The 22381-nt window shown below is 37.4% G+C and overlaps 2 protein-coding genes across 3 annotated transcripts; one reads left to right on the forward strand and one right to left on the reverse strand.

Annotated features, from left to right (window-relative positions):
* Positions 1-8612: 8612 nt before the first annotated feature.
* Positions 8613-14212, reverse strand: rps15a (ribosomal protein S15a). The gene is made up of 5 exons (XM_058771816.1): positions 14079-14212; positions 13355-13492; positions 13006-13085; positions 9793-9878; positions 8613-8745 (listed from the first exon to the last, which is right to left on the reverse strand). The coding sequence occupies exons 2-5, from the start codon at positions 13485-13487 to the stop codon at positions 8652-8654; spliced, it is 393 nt and encodes a 130-aa protein (XP_058627799.1). The 5' UTR covers positions 13488-13492; positions 14079-14212; the 3' UTR covers positions 8613-8651.
* Positions 14213-16784: 2572 nt separating this feature from the next.
* Positions 16785-22273, forward strand: c03h17orf75 (chromosome 03 C17orf75 homolog). 2 transcript variants are annotated; one of them, XM_058770025.1, is made up of 10 exons: positions 16785-17153; positions 17624-17698; positions 18016-18141; positions 19007-19135; positions 19283-19340; positions 19486-19605; positions 19714-19778; positions 19869-20008; positions 20102-20205; positions 21122-22273. In XM_058770025.1, the coding sequence occupies exons 1-10, from the start codon at positions 17005-17007 to the stop codon at positions 21338-21340; spliced, it is 1185 nt and encodes a 394-aa protein (XP_058626008.1). In that variant the 5' UTR covers positions 16785-17004; the 3' UTR covers positions 21341-22273. The 2 variants fall into 2 exon arrangements, with proteins under 2 accessions (XP_058626008.1, XP_058626009.1); XM_058770026.1 differs by lacking the exon at positions 17624-17698.
* The last annotated feature ends 108 nt before the right edge of the window (positions 22274-22381 follow it).

Consider the following 22381-nt stretch of genomic DNA (forward strand, 5'->3'; position numbering starts at 1 on the left):
TTAGAGGGGACCTTCAAATGAGGCAGATTTTAAATTAAAAAGGAAAAATTCGATGTCTTCTGATTGGTTAATCACATTTTCTTGTCAAATATTTTTTGTATCATTACCTCTAAACTGAACAATTTAGGTTACTGATTTAAGTTGTGATGTATCGAATACTTTTTACAGAACTAAGACTTTAAGTGAGAATACAATATATCTATAGATTACATTATACTACATATCTCAACTATTCATTCATAGCACACATTTAAGCAAAGTTTTTAAATAAACTCATAGTGTAGTCTCCAAGCTCACGGTGTCCCTGACACCAATATTTTAATGATTCAGAAAAGATACATCACTGTCCGGCCAACTGAGATATCAGTATGAAGATAAAGGTTAGGATCATGATAGCACACTGTGAAAGTATAGTAGCACTTTTTGTTGTTTGCTTTTGGGACCTGACAGAAATGGAGACGTATGATGTTAGACTTAGTGCGATAGCCAGTTTGTTCTCACATAATAAAATATTTTGGGCATGAGAATAGCAAGATTCCTGTTCTGGCTCTGATTCTGATTCCTCTTAATGATTCTGGCTCTTAAACGGTTTCATTAATGGTTTTCTGTGAAAAATAAGCCTATTTTACTGGCTAAACAGTTTAGAAGTTCATAAGTATCATTTGTTCAGAAATCAGACAACACTCATTCTCACTTCAAAGAGACTGGCTCATATGATTCATTTTTTCACCAATCGGACTATATTGTTTGCGCTGTATGTCTTGAGGTGTGGTTACATTTAAATTTTGCTGGCAAAAATGGTTTGTTGTCTGTTGTCAATGGTGTAGATATGTATGAAGCACTGCTCACACAGTTGTGCTTCATAAATCGATACTATTGATAACAGACTGGATCTTTACATTCACTAAAAAAGAACACTAAACAAAATGGTGCTATAGCACTAAAAGTGGTTCTTGGCTCATAATCATAGGGGAACCACTTTTGGTGCTATACAGCACCTTTGTCAAATGGTGCTATGTAGAACTATAAGAGGTGCCATATTGCATTGTATTTCTTCAACAAAAATGGTTCGTAAAGAACCTTTAAAGGGGCTTAGCAGGTTCTTTGTACGGCAGTGGTGCTATATAGCACCTTAATCACCCCAAAGAACCACTGAAGAACCATACAGAAGCTTAACAGGTTCTGTATATGGTAGCGGTGCTATATAGCCCCTCAGTCATGCCAAAGAACCGGTGAAGAACTGCTGAAGAACCACTGAAGCACCAAGTTTTGGTGCTATACAGAACCACTTTTAGTGCTATATAGCACCATTTTTTTTTTTTTTTTTTTTTTTTTTTAGAGTGAACCAGATCATACGAGTGATTTGTGCAGGAATTGGACTACTGTGTTTTGCACTGTAAATTCAACAATGGCATTGCGATTCCTCTGAATAGTTAACTTGGAAACATTGTGGGAGCAGAAAAATGCACCAAAATCCATATAATTTAGTTCTATTTTTTATAGAGTTGTTTCTCCATCACTATTACAATAATAACGGGGATCATGTCAACCAGTAATTTTCCCAAAATGAACTCCTACAGGCTTATACAAGACCTCTTTTCTTGGTGTAATTCTGCGAAAATGACCAGCTTACTGTACGTTATTCCTTACATATGCATTTCCTCACAATTATGTCACAGTTCTCCCTTTCAGCCACATAATCGTTCAGAAAGTTTATATTATTAACACACTCGCACAGCTATTAGATCCATTCCACCCTCAGTAGTGAATTATGCCAAAGCAGTTCAAGATGAAGTTTCCAAGCGACGTCCTAGAATTTAATACAGACACCTGGGGTCACCTGATTGACATTTTATTAATCAATATTTATTTATTCATCCGAATCTAAGACCAGTAGATGGTTTGATGATAAAAGCATTTGATCAACACTTTCAAGACTCACTTTGGCCCATTTCGACATTACAAAGCTAATTCCGTTATCAGCTGGACCAATCTTAATTGGGGTTTTAAGCCTTTCAAACATGGCTGGAGAGCAGTGATACATGAGCTGGCCTTGTGTCACGCTGCTGTTAATATTGGGAAAGCCGCTACTGCCCCCAAGCTCCACGCAGAAGAACTGCATCCTTTGTAAAGACATCATGAAAAGTGCCACACAATCAAGGGGTCTGCAGTTGGTTAGTTTGCATGTTCCAGATATCCCCTGCTGGTAGATGTAGTAAAAAACACACTCTTTTTTTCATTGAGGACACTCCAAAAAAATTTTTTTTAATATGGTTCAGTCTTCAAAGACTGCGATGATGCGTTTCCACAGTTAAATAACGTCCTGAATCTAAATTTTTTACATTTTCATTGTAAAAAAAAATTTAAATGCAATAAAATCACTTTCTTTCTTCTTTTGGACAAATTTACAGTATTAAAGTCAATGGGGTCCAATAGAGCTGTAGTCTAATGTTTTTTAACGTACATTTGTAATGCTGGGATGTAATGCTCATAAAACAGCATCCTCTTGTTCTCTGTCCCTTGAAGCTTGTTGCATCAAGACGTTTTTCACAACTATGGCCCACAAATGCCTTCTTCAAGACAAAAATCCATTTGAAACAAACTGTCAAAGCGTTTGAGTCTTTGATGGCGAGAGGCTGTTTACTGACACACCTCTCACAGAAAAACAACTCCTTCCTAGCGTTTTCTGAAGTCCACAGAGCCACTTCTGTTCAGCCCTCGCAGTCTGCCCACGTCCTGAGCATCACCTTGGGTCCAGACGGGCCCTCTGCCTCTGTAAACAGCTCTCCTCACAGCTCAGCTCAGCTCGCACTCATTCATTCTCACCTCCAGCATCATGCAAAATGTCACCTCACATGGCTTCATTCATAAATGATGATGATTAGCTCCTGGTTTGGTTTCAACCTCTCTTAGATGAACAGGAGGGCCGACCGCCCTTCGACTGCCATTGCGCTAATTGACTCATCAGCTCCGTGCTTGGCCCGGCCAAACCGGCCATTTCAGCTAATGCCGACAATATGGTTCTCTGACAGGCAAGAGGGCCGGCCTTCTGTCCTCCGCTTGGTCTCTACAGGACGCCTGCTCTCTCATCACACTCTGAGAGAGGCCGGTACTGCTATTCTAAATGGGATAAAGAGAAAACGGTGATTGACTGATTTATGACTGACCTTTACAGGATTAGTTCACGCGACAATGAAAGTTCATGATTTATTAGGCCGTATGACTTTCTTTTCTTCTGGGGAACACTGGATGAAGGAATTCTGAGTGGTGTTCCATTTACAGCTTCAAAAATCACTGTAAAAGTGTCTTTAAAGTATATTCCAAGTCTTCTGGAATCATGCAGTTGCTTTGTGTGATCAACAGACATTGTAAAAATGTAAGCGATTATTCACTGATAATATAAATAATGACTAAATATTTAAGATTACACTATTGCGAACAGATTGAGTCGGAGAGTACAACTTAAAAACCAGTCTGTCATATTTGTGAATAAATCATTTCGTAAACTGGATGAAATGATTAACGGAAGATCGAATTGGATGTTGCTACTCACTTCATGAAAATGTCAAGGAGAACAAGCGCAGATGTCAAGACTTTTAGTGAATAACAAAATATTTTTTCTCACACTGACTAAAGCTATTGTATGACTTCAGAAAACTCGGCATGAAATTTAAATCTGCTCTATTTTCTAAATGCATGTTAATTTTTTAAAACATTTTTGTGAACTCTTTTAAACATTTTTAATCAAATGACATCTCCAATCATTTCATCCACATAAACCCTGTCTCTTTCTTACAAATGACTACAATTTTGCATTCAGATATGACTTCCTCCAGTCAACAGCTGGAAAATAGAACCAAGAGACCACCCTACTTTTTCTGGTAATCCACTACACTTGAATGTCACAATACAGAAAAAGATCTGTTGCAACTCTAAATCCACATAAACAAATAAAGCATGTTTTTGAACAGTATTAATTTCTATAGAGTGATGAGAAAAGAAAAGCTGTCTGTGGCCTTCTTAAACCTCTTTTCCCGTTTGAAGACTCGGCAGTGAATAGTGAAACCTGGTCAGGTTCTACAATGGAGGTGTCAGGCAAGGCAACAAGTTTCCAAATTAGTGTTTTGCCGACAGCCTACAATTTTTTTTCCAGCCAGTTTCTTGTTTCCTTGATGCTGCGTTTTGATAACTTTTCTTGATAAGTTCTACCCTGCTACTGAAAAGCACCTATTAGGAAGTCTGAGATGGAGTGAGTGCTACAGCGGAGCTATCTATTTACAGTTCCTGTTTGTGCTCAAGCCCCAGGCTGCCCACCACTTTCTGTTTCTCCCTCTCTGTTGCATCGTTCTAATTACAAGTTGTGTTGTCACTGTCAGCAGGCTCTGTCTGTCTGCTACAATCTCTCCTTTGTCTGGGGTTTCCTTGAAAATCCACCACATTGAATGCAATGAATTCCTATAATTTCCCTTCTATCGGGATCAAAGCGACAAGACACACCACAACGCACCTAAACAGTATAGCATGCATAAGATTACATGTTACTAATACACAGTCATTGAAAGATGGATGAATTACAAAGGTTTAAGGAACGGTTGCATCTCAAACTTTGCAAACTAGTTATTTTACCATCCATTCTACAGCCATCCACCCTACAGTTATTCGTATATGATGTTTGGCCAGTGATTATAGGCTGAAAAACATTAGAAAGCACATAATGATGCACTACTAATAGAATTATAATGATTATAATAATACAGTCTTAAAGTATCTGATACTATTGTACCATGTCATATTATTGCATTTAAATGTCTAGTGTCTTGGCTTTGATTGTATGACAGTAGTTTAAAAAGTATACATTTTTATGCTTATATATTGTTTCATTTTCTTATATATATATATACACACACACACATTTTAAATGTCAATAGAAAAGTTATGATTAAATAAAAATGTTCTATTGTTCTTTAAACTGTTGTTTGTTGTATATACATGACTTTTCTGAATAATTATAAAAAGGTTAAAAAATAAAATAAATAACTTTACATACACTTTGGCACTCTTGATGTGAATAAACCATTCATAGGTGAAGTGAAAGAGCCTTAAGATGAATGTTTAAGCAAACCGTCTGACATTTTGGGATTTATTTGCAGGCAGAATGAAGACCACTATGAATTTCTTTAAGGGATCCTATGAAGGAGGGGCGACTAACTTCCTTGAAACTTATGAAGGCTTCATTCTCTGTTGACAGCATGAGCAAACCTAAATTGATGTAAACATTAGTTTATGAAACACACTCTCAAGCTACATGTCCTCTGGTTCAGAACTGAATGACATAAGCTATGATTTTGTTAGCATCACGTAGCTAATGTATGCACAGAGGATATGAATCAGGGAAATGTCACTTTAATCATAGAGCATTAAGTTTGATTAATGATGTAATTATGAGTGTTAAATGGTGACTGACGTGTTTTGGGCAGACTGTTCACCTCTACATCAGCAGGGCATTGTGAAAAACCATTAAAGCCTCACAGAGGAGCCCAGTCAAAGGAACAAGCATATAGGCTGCTTCTCATTACAGCAGTAGCATCTGTGAGATTCAAAGCAATACCCATCAGCCCACAGAAAAGGTCTCGTCACACAGAGACGAACGGCCAAATGGGCCTGAACACCCAACATCTACAGTCATCAAATAAGCCCTTAGCCAGCAGGGGCAATGGCCTGGACCTGATTACTGTCTTCAGCAGCGAACACACGTCTGATATTACAGCTTCCATACTTGAAAGAAAAGTTATTATAGATGCCCAGGAGGAAGAAAGGGTGGCTGGATTTAATACAAACTGGTTTTGTTGCATATTACAAAGTCAGCGGCTTTGAAACGGTATGATTCCAGCCATGCAGAGCTGAAACCTTTTCTTCAAAATATCTCTTTTCAGAATCTTTTCCTCAACATATCTCATTTTCAAGAAGAAACGGAGATGCAGATGTTGACTTGCTGCTCTCTCCCCTGGTGAATCAGAAAAACCAAAAGTTGTTAAGCCCACACCAAATCTCAGTCAGCATTAATTATATACTCTTAAAGTCAGAAAATAAGCCCCTGCTTTCAGCATAACTTCCTCCGGAGAAGAACAGACCTCACAAGGCAGGTGAGAGGTGTAGAAAACAGACAGAAACAACAGTGATGTCTCCTCTTTGACTCCTCTCCTCCGGTAAGCTGGTTGTCACGGCGGGAAGGACTGCAGCTGCTAGACAGAACAGGCAATGCTCAGGGGATCACAGCTGGTGAGTGATGGATGGGAGCTCAGGTCTACATGGTAACCCTTGTCCTGTTCAATTATTGAGCAACGCTACTTCAAGACTGCTCACTAATGTTAATCTCGGGAAACTGTTTCAATGTATACAGTACACTCTTAAAAATAAAGGTGCTTCACAATGCCATAGAAGAACCTTTAACATCTGAAGAAGCTTTCTGTTTCACAAAAGGTTCTTTGTGGTGAAAGAAGGTTCTTCAGATTATAAAAAGGTGGTTCTTTAAAGAACCTTTGACTGAATGGTTCTTTGTGGAACCAAAAATGGTTCTTGTAGGCATCGCTTGAAGAACCTTTTGAAGCACCTTTATTTTTAAGAGTGTATATATTCTGATATATAGATTCTGAACAGGGGCGTGGGGCAAAAATGTGGCCAAAATCAAAAATTCAAGATATAATGGCAAAAAAAAAGGCTTTTTTTACATTCATAAAATATGATAGTTAAGCAATACACGAACAGAAGTGCTGATTTCCCTGAATATAGGCCTAAGCATGATTGCAAATTAGGATCTTAATAGGCTTACAACAGTTTAATAAACAAGAAGTTAATATCAAGTTAGCTTACATTTTAGAGACAATATTGTCCGTTTCTGCTCTATTTTTTATAGTTCCAAATAGTAGAACATTTGCTAGTCTCCAAGCTATAAAGCTATTGTTTCGTTCCTGAAGGATTCAGCCATTTTGAACGAATCCTTTGAATGAATAACGACTCACTCATAAAGACTTGTCCCTAAATACTGGCGGTTTGATTTCATTTATAAAAGTAATCTAACATCATTTTCCGTCATCAATCATATTTCTGTTTTTATAGCTATTTAAAATATTAATATTACAACTTTATGCAAATCTTAACAACCCCATAGTGTCTGTCATTAACTACAGTAGCCTACATTCAAGAACATTAAACACAACACATTTCATAAGGTTAGAGAAACATTCTTTTTAGGTAAAAAAGCAGCGTAAGGTGGCAAACATCGCACCTTAAAAAAAAAATTGTATTGTCTGTTTCCAAAATGTTAGTGTTAAAATTGTATTTTTCTAGTTGATAGTTTAACAAAATGCTGTTGTTTAGAAGACTATCATTTCACTAAAGGTATAATTGATTATACCAGTACTTGAAAGGGGTATTGACTGGCTTTTTTATATAGTGTGATAGTGGTTAAACCAAGGCTATGTGCAATTACATTTTAAGTTCACTACATCAAGACACAACATGATTGTACTTGGTTTAAAGGAAATGATAATGAGCAGCAAGCGCCAAATCCATAGAAACGCATAAGAATATCACAAAATGAGGGTTAGCTTCAAGCATGGACAGTTTCGTGTCAAGAAATAAAGCTGCACAGCGCCCCCTGCTGGTAGATATGAGCAAATGTACAATACACTGCTCAGCACAAAATGCTTTCTATCAGAAGATAACGACGCTTAAGATCAAGCAAAAAGCAGCGGTGAGCTTCTACGAAGTCTGCTCATTAAATTCATTAATGTTTGTTTTTCATTAATCACTGTGACACTACATTAGAAACTTGAAATATACTTCAAAGTCAATGACATGCGCGTGATTAGCACTAATGTTCTATTTTTTTTTTTCTCCAACTGAAAAACAATTATAATAAAATTAAAAACAGGACTTCCCCAAGCTTTGAAAATCTATTGTGGCTGGTTTAATATCTATAGTCTATCATAACAAAACCCACACAATTAGATGCTTTAAAACTACAAACAGCGAGACTGAAGCAAGCACCATTGTTTCACATGCCAAGTACTTTTCCTCTCTCAGACAGGCTCAGTTTTGACAATCTTTCTCCAAACCAGTCTAGTCAAGATGAGCTATGAATACACACCATTAAGGAATGTGCATTTCAGTGTGAACCCCATTAACACACTCATTTCATTCCTCTTGCAGTTGCCAGACATGAAATATTGCCACTTAAGTTAAAACTGAGCCAGTGATTGAAGCCACTGCATCTCATGTCACAGTCTGTTTCACATAAACATGCTTTTCCCAGCAAACAGACGTAAAATTCTAGCAGGGGCCTTTTTAAGCCTCTGCAAACTGACGCTTTTCTACTAGATCTACATCATTTCACTGTTTGTGGTGTAATTTGTGTTATGAACAGCAAAAATATTTACGATTAACTACACTTCTTTCAGCCAAAAACGAGATATCAGAACAATTAGCAGAACAACCGTTTTCACTGGAACTGTGCATCATGGGTTTCCTACGGTTTACATTTTCTCCTTTAGCTAGTGTGTGAATGAGTACATAGCATGTTATGCATTAAGAAAGCAAAGCACACACACAACTTGTCTTCCATTGTTTATTTGTTGGCGATTTTACATGTTTTAGAAAAAGAACCCAAGGATTTTTCCTCCTGTGTGTTTTCGTCTGGCCTCCTCGTGGTCCATGATGCCAGCTGAGGTTGTCAAAACAATGAATCTGCAGAGAATAAAGAGGAAAAAAACATGACCAGGCTGTTTAAGATGCTGCTGCTCTCCACCTAGGTGATTCTGTGCTACATTGCTGATATTCGCAAGATTTTTTATAATGAAAACAAAGCAATGAAAAGGGATCATGTCACAAATATAGCAGCAATTTTTGCTGAGTCAAATTTGGATAACTGACTATCAGTAACAATTCTTCTGTTCAGAACCTTAGCATTAAAAACTGGTTACACTGCCAACTAAAGGTGACAAGCTGAGCTAGAAACCAGTTTTTAGTCGCTCAGGAAGACAATTCAGCTACAAACAAATAATGAACAACTTCTCAAATGTCAATCAATTGACAGCTGACCAACATAGATTTTGATGGCAAATGTTGTACACTATTGAAAGTTTTTGCCCTTTAAATCTATTGACAAGATGACTAAAACTTGATATGACAGGAATCACCACCTTTAATAATCACACAAAGGGCACCAGCACATAGCATGCAGGAGATTTTAGATAAGATCATTCTCGAGGTCACAGCAAGAAAACACAAAACATGCACCAAGCTCAAGTCTGCTTTGATGCGATATTGCAGTTACACAAAATGAAGGCCGAAGAGCCACTGATACAAGGTTACTGTGCTCCGTATTCAATTTTCTTTGTAGAAAAACTACACCACCCACAATAGTAGGGGAAAAAAGCATTCATAGCATTCTTCCATAAAGTATTGCAAATGCTGTTGATGCCATTATTTTAAGAATGCTGAACATGCTTAATGTGAGGGCAAAAATTTATATTTTTATTCCTCGACCCTTTTGATATTATGTAATAAATCACTGGGTTTTGCACTTCTGCAGACAGCATAGTAAGCTGTAGCTGTCATATCTATAGTCAAGCATTACTGAACGTGCAGCTGATGTTAAAGAACTAAAATCTCAGAAAATTCAGTACACACCTGACAACCAAATTTAAACATATCTACTGTGAATGCAAGGAAGTAGTAAAATGCTCATAAAAGTGTTTAAAACATTTTTGCAAGACTCTGGCAATTACTCACCCGAACTGTCTGGATGGGAGAAGGTTGTTCTGCCACTTCTCCAGATCCTTCAACTGCACATCGAACCGTGGGCTGATGACACCACACTGCATCACAGATAAATTGTTCAGAGAACAGTTTGAGTGCATATATAATATATCAGTAGTCAAAACAAGAGTGCATCTGTACTTGCATCCCACCATTTTCTAGCTTGGACAATATTTGAAACTTTGTATTGCTAGCACTTCTTATGTTATTGTCTACACAACATAAATCGCTCATTGTATTCCTCATGTTCAAGTTGATTTGGATAAAAGCACCTGCTAAATGAATAAATGTATTCAATATGAACTCATTTATATGACACAGAACCTGTAGGGATCAAATCTACAAGGCTTGCCATTATGAGGTCCTGAAAATTATTTTTAAAATCAGCTGTGCCTTTTGCGGAGTAGACTACAATCGAAATATCTCCTACCTTACTGTTGAAATATTTGGGGTGGGAGAAAAAAAAAAAAAAAAAGTTGATTCTTCAATGCATTGCAATTTTGTCTTTAACAATTCTGAGCTTTTTTTTTTTTTGCGCATATGTACAATTGCACATATGTGCACTAGATACAGCCGTATTGTGCTTGCCCTCAATTACACACAAACACACAACATTCAATAAGTGCACAATGTATCATGGTTGAATGTGTTATGGATATGCACTGAGAGAAATTTCTATCAGTTTGGTGTTTCAGTATTTTCCCAAAATGCTCTATGAAGTAGGGATGCATCGATCCAATATTCAGGATCGGTATCGGCTCCGATACTGCCATTTTCTGCGGATCGGATATCGGTCAGAGGAGACCGATCCAAATCCGATATTGTGCGTATACTATTCGGTGTTATTGTTAAGCACCACGAAAGCACAAAAACATTATAAAGTCCAAGCACCATAAAGTCAAAGTCCAAGTGTTCTGAAGCCATTCCATAGTTTAATGTGAGGTACAGATCAATATTTAAGTCGTTAAACTCAAGTTCACGTAAACTCTTCTCTCCTCTGCGTCTGTCTGTCATCCTCCATTCAGCATTCAAACTGTGTGTCACGTTCGGTTACGACAGTCAAGACGACAAAACTCTCTCAAAGAGCGCACAATAACTAAAATTTAAAACTGTTAAAAGAAAAGGCTTAATAAACTCTCTCACAGATTTAATAAGCTACGCATCAATATCTCTTTCCTTTGTGCTTTGCTCTTCTCTATCCGGAGCTGCGTGCTGTGACTCCGTGCTGCTTCAAGCGTGTCATTCTGGGCATGGGAAGCGCATAAGTGCTTTGTGCCGCTCTCTATTGGAGCTTTAATGCTTTTGCGCAATGACAGATTTATAGCGTTTCTTGTTCAGTCCCATCAAGGCTATTAATAATCTAAATGTATAGCACAGTAATTGAGGAGGACTCCTCTATCATATGTTGCTGCCTTCATTACGGTGCTAAGAAATGTCTTTTCATTTTGTAGTTTATATTTATAAATAAATACATTTACTTGTTTGCATTAATGTATTTTACAACAACACAGAGCAATGTGTAACATTTTACCAGATTTAGTCCTTCACATTCACTTTTATTTGTTCCCCACCAAATAATATTATTTCACTAAATGTTTAGATTTTATAAAATTTTGCACTGATGATTTTTCTAGAATAACTTTTGGTGCCAAATTATCCATTAACCTAGTTTATAATATTATTTTTGTCATAGATTATGAATGGACCCGTTTACACCTGGTCATATCATGCGTTTTCGCTGACTGGATATCAATCTGATTTGTTAAAACGTTTCCATTTACACTTGGCCACAGTCGCAAAACAGATATAAATCCGATCTTCAATTCCCACGCTATATTTAAATTTAACGAAGTTCACGTCAACAAAATCAAAAGATAAGCGCTGCATTTTATTAATTATCAGCTCATTTCAGGACCAAAGACCGCAATAGGAGCACATCAGCACTGGAAAGATAAGTTTGTCTTACTACTTTTAATGAAGATGATTGTGTTGAGGGTCTGTGGCAGTTTGCGCGTCTGCTTGTTGAAGAGATACTCAGCTACTCGTCCGCGGCGATGCGTGATGCATTAGCGCAGTCATATCTGACTATAATATCATAGCCTGTAACACAGTCTCACGAGTTTATTATTTTACACATTTTGGGAGGAGTAAAATTTACATATGTGGTTTTAACAACCAGATGCATTTACACTTGTCCAGTTTCGTCTGGAATGCGGCCCAGATCACCTCCTGAAGTGGTTTGAGCGATCGGATTTATATTACAAAACCAAACGTTTTACACAGACCCTATATATATTTTTTCATGTTATTTTTTCATTAAAATTAAGCTGTCTAATAGATCGTGTTTAACACACAAAAGAGTGACAGAAGTATAGAAATTCTATATTAATTTAAAAAAAAACAACTGCGCTCGGATCGGCTCGGAATTGGCCGATAATCAGAATTTTATGGACCGGATCTGAAAAAAATTGTATCGTTGCATCCCTACTATGAAAGCATCATTTATGCCATTTGGAGTGCCGTATATATTGGACACAAAGCTCAATGAGAGACGTCTGCTTTTAAAAACTGAATGCACTTTCTGATGTGAAATTTACATAAACATTCAGTTATGTTAAGGACAGGACAATGCATCTGAAGTGTTGCAATAGATCTGTGCATCAGTGTGAATGCAGCCTAGTTTAGCCTGTATAAGACTTGCCGCTGTCAAAAATATCACTAGTAGTAAAACAGTTTATATCTGTTTGTATTTTTTGAAGCTATATTTAGCTAGTTTAAAAAAAAAAAAACTAATAATTTCAAAAAGTAAATTTTAAAATCACAAATGTTACCAAGTAAAAATGTGCACAAATAAATCAGATATATCTCTGTAAACTCGTAAAAAAATAAATTTTTAAATGTAGATGAAATATCCTTTCGGAATCGGCTCATGAAGGTGCTTTAAGATTCCCACCCCTATTAAATAAAACAGTATTACAACAATTTCATAAAGTACTTAATATTTTCATTACACAGTAACTGATTAATACAAGCAGTAAGGCACTCTTAGTTCTTTTATATTACGAATACAGTAGACTATGTGCTAAAGGCTAAGAAAGCCCTTTAGCGGTCACTAAACGCACAACAGTACAAGTCTCGTAATTTTAGACATTTATTGTGAAGATATAAATTAATTAAACCACTTACCTTGTTCAGCCTCCCTGTGAGATTGACTACAATTTTCCCGGCTCTGTGATCATCAATGATCTCAAATTCACCAATGTAACCTGCAAAGACCACACAACCAGATTGAGCAACTTTTTCCACGAGATGGGATTGAATGCTTTAAAAGGGATAGTTTTCTCAAAAATGAAAACGGTCATTCATTCATTCATGAATGCTTGGGACTGACACAAGCTTTCATTCTGGGTAACATCTTCCAGGTTCAACAGAAGTAGTCAATCGTTTGGGAATGACATTAGATGAAATGTTCTTTTCTCAGCACACAAGAGCAGAATGCAGATTCTTGTGTCAAACTCAAACACAGGTAACTCACCGTGCTTCATCATCACAGTAAGGAAGCGCACTATGACTTTAGAGCAGGGCCTGATGAGAACCTGGCGCTTCCCTCGTTTCTCAGCATTGTTGATGCTTTTCAGTGCATCCGCGAGAACGTTCATGCGCACCATGATGCCTGCAGAGAGAAGACCAGCAGATTTAGCTCACATATGCTCAATATATCCGTCACACTGCCTCATCTCATCAATGTCATGAGCCAAACGCTACTTTAAAGCCAGGTACATATCGATAAAGCGGCTGTATACAAGACAAAATGTTAAATTAAACATTTATGGGAAACGAACACTGGAAAACTTTGTTACATGATTATAATTTAAAAATGTGGTTAGAATTTCCCCCTGAACTACGCGCTATGAACAGCTAGCGAGTTAAACCGAGTTGGTCTTCACCATAAACCTTTCTATTTCATAATAAGATGTATTTGTGGTTAAAGTAAGGCGGCGGACTGCTGGAGTGCTTTAGTTTGACTCGGGTTATCCGTGTCTGTCCCTCAGTAACGCTACTGAATGGTGGAGAGGTTGGACAGCCCTGAGTTTCAGGGAAATATATCCGTTTATACAGACATGATTAACCAAATGACTCAAAAACCTGGCGTTTTGGCTGCTCATAAACACATATTTCTGTCTAAATGTGGATGATGCGCAACGATGTCGGTGATTTTAAACAGATTATACAAGCGTTGTAGCAATCCTGAACCTTACCAGTTCTGCAATATGGCGGAAAGAGGAAGGAAGAGGGGTGCGCGGTGCGATTAGGGAAAAATATAGTCTCGCGAGAACACAGAAGGACGCTGCGCGCGGACTCGTCTGATTGACTGCCACCTACTTGTTTGGAGCGTCTCGTGAAACATCTGTGCGCTCAGTCCTCGAACTAAAGAGGGTATTATAGCATTCATCAACATTTTCTGGTTGGCTTTCTTTTTAATCAGTTTGGAATCCAGTAGTCAGTCTCTAACTGTACTGTTCATTGCAATGCATTGTTTCCGGTCTCACAATGCCTGACCTTATCCCTGACTTTTTACTTCTGTTTATTAAATTCATAGATGCATTAATATTCACTATTTATTTTCAGCTACTTTTGTATTTATACACTATTTGACTGACAGACAGACAGACAGGCAGATAGACAGACAGACAGGCAGATAGATAGATAGATAGATAGATAGATAGATAGATAGATAGATAGATAGATAGATTTGATCCACTGTATTTGATCATTTCATTTTAAGGGCAATTGTAACTTTTGCTACATATTTTGTTTTTATTCTATTCCAGGGTTCCTCAAATCTTTCCATGGAGAACCAATCTGCTGTAGAGTTTAGCTCCAACCCTGATCAAACTCACCTACCTGTGATTGTCTAATGATCTAGAAGACTCTGATTAGCATGCTCCAGTAGCCCCTCACTGCAGAACAAAAGATCCAGGGGGCAGGGTTGGATCCACATCCAGGGAGTGGAGATTGGTAGGTTTAGGGGTGGGGATGGGTAGGTTTAGGGATCAGGGGGTGGAGATTGGTAGGTTTAGGTAAATATAAAGTGGGAGGAGTTGGATCTAGATCCAACCACACCCCCTGGATCTTGTGTTCTGCAGTGAGGACCATCTCGCATGCTCAGGTGTGTTTGATTAGGGTTAGAGCTAAACTCTGCAGGAGTGGGCCAGATTTGAGGATGCCTGTTCTATTCTAATAATTTTTTTATTCTATTTCATATTTATTTTACTGTTTTTATTCTCTCTCTCTCTCTCTCTCTCTCTATATATATATATATATACTGTATATGCAACAAGCACAAAATAAATTAATTTACACTTAATTTTACTTATTTACATATTTATTTTGTTATACACACGTGCATATATATATATATTTATTTTTTTGGTTATAGTCCTATATTCTGTCATTTAGAGGTTAGAATGTCCTTTAAAATTCCACACAGAGAGAAAAACACATGCATGCCATCTATTATAAAAAATAGACCAAACACAATCTATGCACATTTTTATTGTGCTGATCATTTCAGATCACACTTTTTATCTCAACAGATTATTTTGTATAGCAGTACAAAAGGAGCAATTATGCAAAAAAAACAGAAACATTTAATGTCTTGATGTCAGATGAAGCAGTATTAGGGTGAGCAAGTCTATCTTTTATAGAAGGCTTTAAGTGCTTTACAGTAGACCACATCTGGTCAGAGTCTATGGTGCATGTCCATTTTGCTGGTTCTTCAGAAGGAGATCCATGTAGGCGCCGTCTATCAGATCCTCCTCCTTCACTCCCAGCTCCAGCATGAGCTGATTTGCGATGGCCACTCCTTCCTCTCTGCTCTGCTGCTCTTTCATCACCACCTCCAGCTCCATGAAGTCCCCCAGGCCCTCCACACAATCAACATGCACCCTGGTTTGTCCCACCATATACAGCCTCCTCTCCTTCTTCACCTGCCCCACTTGACCCAGTGCATCCGTCAGAACCTTGACTAGCCCCTGTGGGTCCTTGGTAGGGGTTATGGAGTAATTTGACAGCTTGGGTCCTTCTGTATCTGGCCTCTCATAGAAGATCAACTGTCCTGTCCCATCCTGGAAGTCCCTGAGCTTCAGGCGTCCTGCGGGCACTTTGAAAAACGTGTCCTGCTGACGGATCGCTGTCCCGTCCGAACCGCTCAGCTCCTTTGCACGCTGCGTGAGGTAAGGCAAGTCACGCAGGACTGCTTTTATTTCAACATTTGACGGCATGTTTAAAAGTTATGCAGTATACTATAATGTAAGAGCTGCAGTGCAGATCTAGGTGCTCTTGTTGTTTGGCGCGCTTACACGCAAACCTCTAAAGCGCATGCGTAGTAGTGACGCTTTGATTCATTCAAGTGAATCGAATCTTTTGAATCCATTTACGAAAAAAAAAAAGAGTCAAATCATTGTGGCAGTAGGAGACAAGACAAGACAAAGAGTCTTTTGTGTGTTATTTTAAAACAGTCTTCCATTGTTAATGTACTTAAATGTTTGAAACTTATTGGATTTATCTGTGTTATCTATTTTGTTCACATACCATTCAATAAAAACGCATATTTTTGTGTGTTATTTAATTTGCAACCGATTCGTTACAAACACTAAAGTCAACTAAATATGCCTTGCTGTACTTTACTATATAATTATTAGAATTTTCGTGTCTACAAATGTATTAAAAACAATTAATATGTTTATTATTATTAAGAGAGTGTTTAAATATCATGAACGTTTTCCCCACAAGTGACAACAAAGCATTTCCCCATACAACTGACTGGGCATAACTAAAAAAAAAAAAAGTAACCTAGTAATAATAATTAAAAAAAAAAAGGTAGGATGAAAGCGTGAGTCAGTGCATGAGAGTGAACACAAATGATTCGTTCACTTAAAAGATTCATTCAAAACACCGATTCGTTCACGAACGAAACACAATTACAGCGCATGCGTAGCAGTGTAGCTGTCACTACTATGACTTTAGTTAAATGTCACGTAGCATTTAAATCGATTTTTAAACAAAACAGTTACACGGCTTCAATGCATTAATCTTTGGGATTGAAATTAATTAGTTACCGGAATAGCACGCAATCCGTAGCAGATACTAGTGTCGCTCGTCTCCTTTTGGCTCTGCAGAGACATGTTTACATCCCAGACCTCTTCCTTCCAGGAGTCCATAGACGTGGATGAAAGAGATGTAGACTTCGACAACGAGGAGATCGCCGGATACAGCCAGAAAATACAACAGATTAACAGCTACTATGCCATATACTACTACCAGAACACAAGGTGCAGTGGTTTCCACTTGTAACTATATCATTGCATTAGGTAACATAATGCTAAGGAGGCTTTCCAAATGCAGGATGCTTTGCAAAGTGTTAGTTGTTTTAGGAATATTTTGCCTTTTTATACCGCATATAAAGGAGTGTTTGAGATGCAAGCATGCATAGTTAGCTCTAGCTAGTCTTTTGCATTTTTCAACGTTTGTGAATTCAAATGAACGATTCCTATGCTTATTAAGCTTGCACTTGCATGACACTGAAAAACAAACCAGGAATATCTTTAATTTGAAGCATGGTTCACAATATTGGATTAGTCCTATGAAATCATATGACTGTGTCTTGGATCAGTGTATGGACATTGATATGTATGTAAGACACTGTAAAACACAGTACAGGCCATGTAAGCCAGAGAGAACCCCGGAAGTCCTTAACATATTAATGCTTGTGAAGTATTAAACGCATTATCAAACTACCCAGATCTGAGGCTTCTGGAGACAGTGTGGCCTGGAGCCAGAGGAGATCAGACTCAACCACAAGTCAGGAAGACTTTAGGTAAAAAGGGTCCGTCCATCATCTCAATCATTCCAGTCCCGTGGCTTTCAGTGTTGTGATGGAAGAAAAATCATGGCTTCAGTCAAAAAAAAAAAAAACCCACTCAGGATCCTGCGTCTGGCTTTTCATCATGTTGGCTTGCTCACATCATTCATAACCATTGAACTAATCTGTCTAACGTCAAACTGTGTATTTCTGTTGGTATGTATCTCTGCTAGGTGCCGCTGGTGAACATCATTGCTTCATTGAATGCTTATCTGTCCGCCTGTATTTCCTTGTTTATATTCTAGTTTAACACACATTTTCCACTCTTAAAGTCTCACGCTGCTGGATGCCAGCTTGCCACCTGAGGCCGAGCCAGAGCTACGAAGCTACATCTCCCGCAGACTGAGCAAGGGCGCTTTGCTCGGGGGCATGGGTAACATTGCCACTGTGGAGCTAAGGTACATCTTATCAGTGGTGTTAGAGTCAAAGTCCCCCTGTGGTGAAAAGTTCACAATGTTTACATGTCTGTCTGGCGTTTTTAATATGCTTAAAGTCAATCCATGTGCAAATTCATCATTGTTGAGTGTTTTTTTTTTTCTTTAAAACTGCAGTGTACCAAAGACAGTATTAAAAATGTGGTTTGAAACAGCCGTCTCTTACCGCCCCAAACATGTAATCAGTCTCATCAGCTTCTAGGATGGGGCTTTTCATATCATTAGCTAATTGAAATAAAGCTGAAATAAAATAAAAATATTAGATGAAAAATGTAACATTTAAACAAAATATAAAACGATAATTAGAAATGTTGCTTTGGCAGCTAACTGAAATAAGTAATTGTTGATGTACTAAAACTGGAATAAAAAATAAATTGAAGCTAAATATAAATTTTAAAAAAAATCAATAAAAATGACAAAAGCATGTGACAAAATTGCTAAAACTTAAAAATAAAAACACTAAAAAATATAAAATAAAAGCTAATTCAAAATATAATTAATAGCATTTAAATAGTACTAAAATAACGCTGCGTAATATTTAGCCAAATTATTGTAAAAATTATATTGAAAGGATATTGATAGAATTGTTTGAATGATAAATTGTTTTTGCCATGAAAATAGCCATTGCTGCTGACATGGCAATACATTATAAATAAACAAATATATAATATTTAGCAAGCTAAAGAGTGCTATTTAAATAATATAGTATTAATGCATTTGCATTACTTATTGTTTAGTATCCTTCAGTGCAGAATTAAATATCCAAACATTGACATTAAGAACAATATGACCATGTATTATCTTAAGTGATTCCATGTTTGTGTTCAAGCATCCCTGAGCAAGCGGTGGGCTGTTACTGCTGTCTGCTGGAGCAGGAGAAATCTCCAGAACAGCCTGAGGCCGATGGCAACGGCTGGGTGGTGTGTCTCCTCGGAGGATCAGAGAAGGGCCTGAATCTATATCCTTAAACCACATAACTGACCATTAAACTGTAGGAAATACTGCATTGTGCACTTAAGAATGGAGTGTTATCAAATTACCATTGTATTCAAGCATGTTGCTCTCTTATTAGGATATTTAACATATTTTCTTTAACCCTACAAACGTTTAGAATTGAGCTGGACAAGTACGTCCAGGGTCTGCAGGGCTGTTTGACTCCAGAGGTGAGGACAGTTTTTTCCACCGACAATGGAAATAATGTACATGTTGAAATCTTCATTTCAGTTTTTTTTTTTGAAGATATATCTGCAAGAACACTGCTTTTTATATTCATTTGCTGTAAATATTGTTGGCAACCTCTGGCTACAGATGCAGAATTTGGAGACAGAAGTCAGGCCCCACCTGATCCGCTGGTATGAGGAGTCAGTTATGCACATTCACAGAGTGGTTCTGCTGTTGCAGGCGAACGTCGGGTACCTTCTGCATGCTGTAAGAAACCACTGCTGTCTAGATCAGATACGTTTCATGAAGTCATATTTGAAAGCAGTAACATACCTTACTATATGAAATGGTAAATTAACTACGTCTCTGCTGCAGGCTTTGAGTCACAAGCTTGTCGAGGTCACAGGGGCGGATGAGAAGACAAAAGCAGATGTAGCGAGGTAAGCAAAACAACATTTTCTTAATACCTGCTACATTTCTACACTTTTAAATACTGATAGCTATTGCAACTTGATTAATTGTCTTATTAGATTTATCAAAGCAGCAAGCCTGCAGGGTCTAGTTCAGGAGGACACCACTACAGCCTCCCTCTGTAAGGCCATTTCAGAGGACTGTCACACCAGTCTGATCATCGACTGCTCCACCGGCCCACCTACACTCACCAATGGAGGTCAGCAGCAGCAGCATCAAATCCACTAAATGTACAGATGCTCTCATTTCACAAATGTCTTATTTTGATAATGTTGTGTTGATATCTCTGCAGTCAGTAACCGGTTCTGCGATGACTGGATCCAGGCCTTCCTCAATGCTGCTGAGCGCTTTAACCCTTTCCTTCTCCGCCAGATCCTGGAGAACTTTAAACTTAAGGTTAATTTGCCTTGATGCTTTCTGTGTATAATGGTATCCAGACAAAACATTTAACATTTGTATGGCAGTCACTAATTTTTGTTGCTTGCTCACCTATATCTATATATTTACTTATACATACTTATAATTTAAAAAGTATGTAATAATACACTTATAAAACAGAGATTTTCTCCCATCAATAATTTTCTTTGCCATTAAGATAGCATTTCTGAAAAAGTAATGTTTCGAATACTAACATATTATTGGTAGGCAGCTAACAGTTAAAGGGTTTGTTCACACAAAAATTAAGTTTGTTTATCATTTACTCGCACTCATGTCGTTCCAAACCTGGATGCATTTCTTTCTTCTGCAGAACACGAAAGAAGGTATTTTGGAGAATGCTGATAACTAAACAAGATTTGTTTGATGTTGACTTTTGATTTATTTTTTAGTTTTATTTTAATTTTTTTGTCCATACAATGGAAGATAGTGGTAACTGAAATCGTTTATTACCAACATTCTTCAAACTTTCTTTTGTGTTCCAGGGAGGAAAGAAAATCATACAGGTTTGGAATGACATGACCTGAGCATGACTATCCTTTTAAATACATTAGATTAATTTGAGTTGCTTTCTAATTTTCTAAAAAATAATTTTGAGTGTTACTGGTAACTGTCTACTCTCTGGTTTCCAGATCTCGCATATAACACTTGTATTTGTTGCTGGTAATCTGTGTCTTGATTTAATTATTATCTAAATCTACTATTTTGTAAACATCTGCTCACAATATAAATGAATGAGGATATGTCAGATGTTACATAAACTTGCATTTAAAAAAGCATTAACTTTCTTTTCTGTATAGTACCGAACTGACTTAAGAGTGATCACATTCAGAAATGCCAGTTACCTCTTGAAAATGCACATTGTTTCTCAATGCAGGCCATTCAGGACATGAACAACCTGAAGCGCTTCATCCGTCAGGCAGAAATGAGCCACTACGCTCTGTTCCGCTGCTGTCTGTTCCTGCAGAGCTGTGGAAACGGGGACGTGCTGCTGCAGAACGCGCGGGCCGAGCACAGCAGCCTTCCTGAGGCCTGTGGCATCATAAACGTGCTGGAGGAGTTCCTCGGGGAGCACGCTCAGGGCGCGCTGTACTGACACCACAGTGTTAATATACGTACACTTACCTGTCTGTGAGCACCTTGGAAGCGGCTGCGCAGAATTCCTATTTAACACCCATAATCATACCAGTGTGGTTTGCATTTTAAGCAACTTCAACAAACTTGAATTGAAACACTAAGTATAGTCCTTCTTTGTGTGTGTAGAGGTTCAACAGCAAGGGTTGAAAAAGATTATGCTATGATGTGCTGCTGTATGTTGATTTGGGTGCATAAAAATTATAAACTAAATAGATCCTATAAAATGGACCAATGAAAAATACATGTGATCAAACTTTATTTAAATAATTTTTCTCAATAATGTGTATACATTAACACAGTACTGTTTATATGTGACAACTGATTCTAGGATTTAGTCTCTATTGTGCAGCAGTCATTGTTTTGAAGACGTGTGATTATTAAAACAGTCCTGTAGATTTACAGAAATAGCAAACCGAATTAGGAAGCTAGTCACATAATCATGAAGCTCTGCATAAGCAAATATTGTATTAACACTCCACTATGATCTACCATACTGTGACTTGCATTGTCTGTTTTATCGTTATTTTTTAGTTTAGTTTTTATTTTGTGATAAAGTGCTTAATTTGATAATCTATTCTTTTTCACTTTATAATTCTCTTGATTTATGTTCTTGTTTGCCATTTTAGATTTTTTCTTACCAAAGACAAACAAAACTTCTGATAATCAAAGTTGGTTGTAAATGTAATGTTTAAAAATAACAGAATTGTGAGAAACATATTCCTTAAACATCATGTATATAATGACCCAGCTGTAAATGGCGATAATGTGTATAATTATCATAATGTATGGTTTATCTTCTTGCTCAGATTTGACATGACTGTGCTGAGTAATTTTTTTCCAGGAACATTTCATTTGTGTGAACTTGTAAGAATTAAAGAAATGTTCAACTCTGTGCATTGACTCTCTGTGAATTTATTTAACCTTGATTCTTGAATTCAAGCAAAAATTAAAACACATTGTGAATTAACACAGACAAAGTTGTAGTTTTTATTCTATTTTA

Source organism: Onychostoma macrolepis, chromosome 03, assembly GCF_012432095.1.
Source record: "Onychostoma macrolepis isolate SWU-2019 chromosome 03, ASM1243209v1, whole genome shotgun sequence".
In the NCBI taxonomy this organism is placed as follows: domain Eukaryota; kingdom Metazoa; phylum Chordata; class Actinopteri; order Cypriniformes; family Cyprinidae; genus Onychostoma; species Onychostoma macrolepis.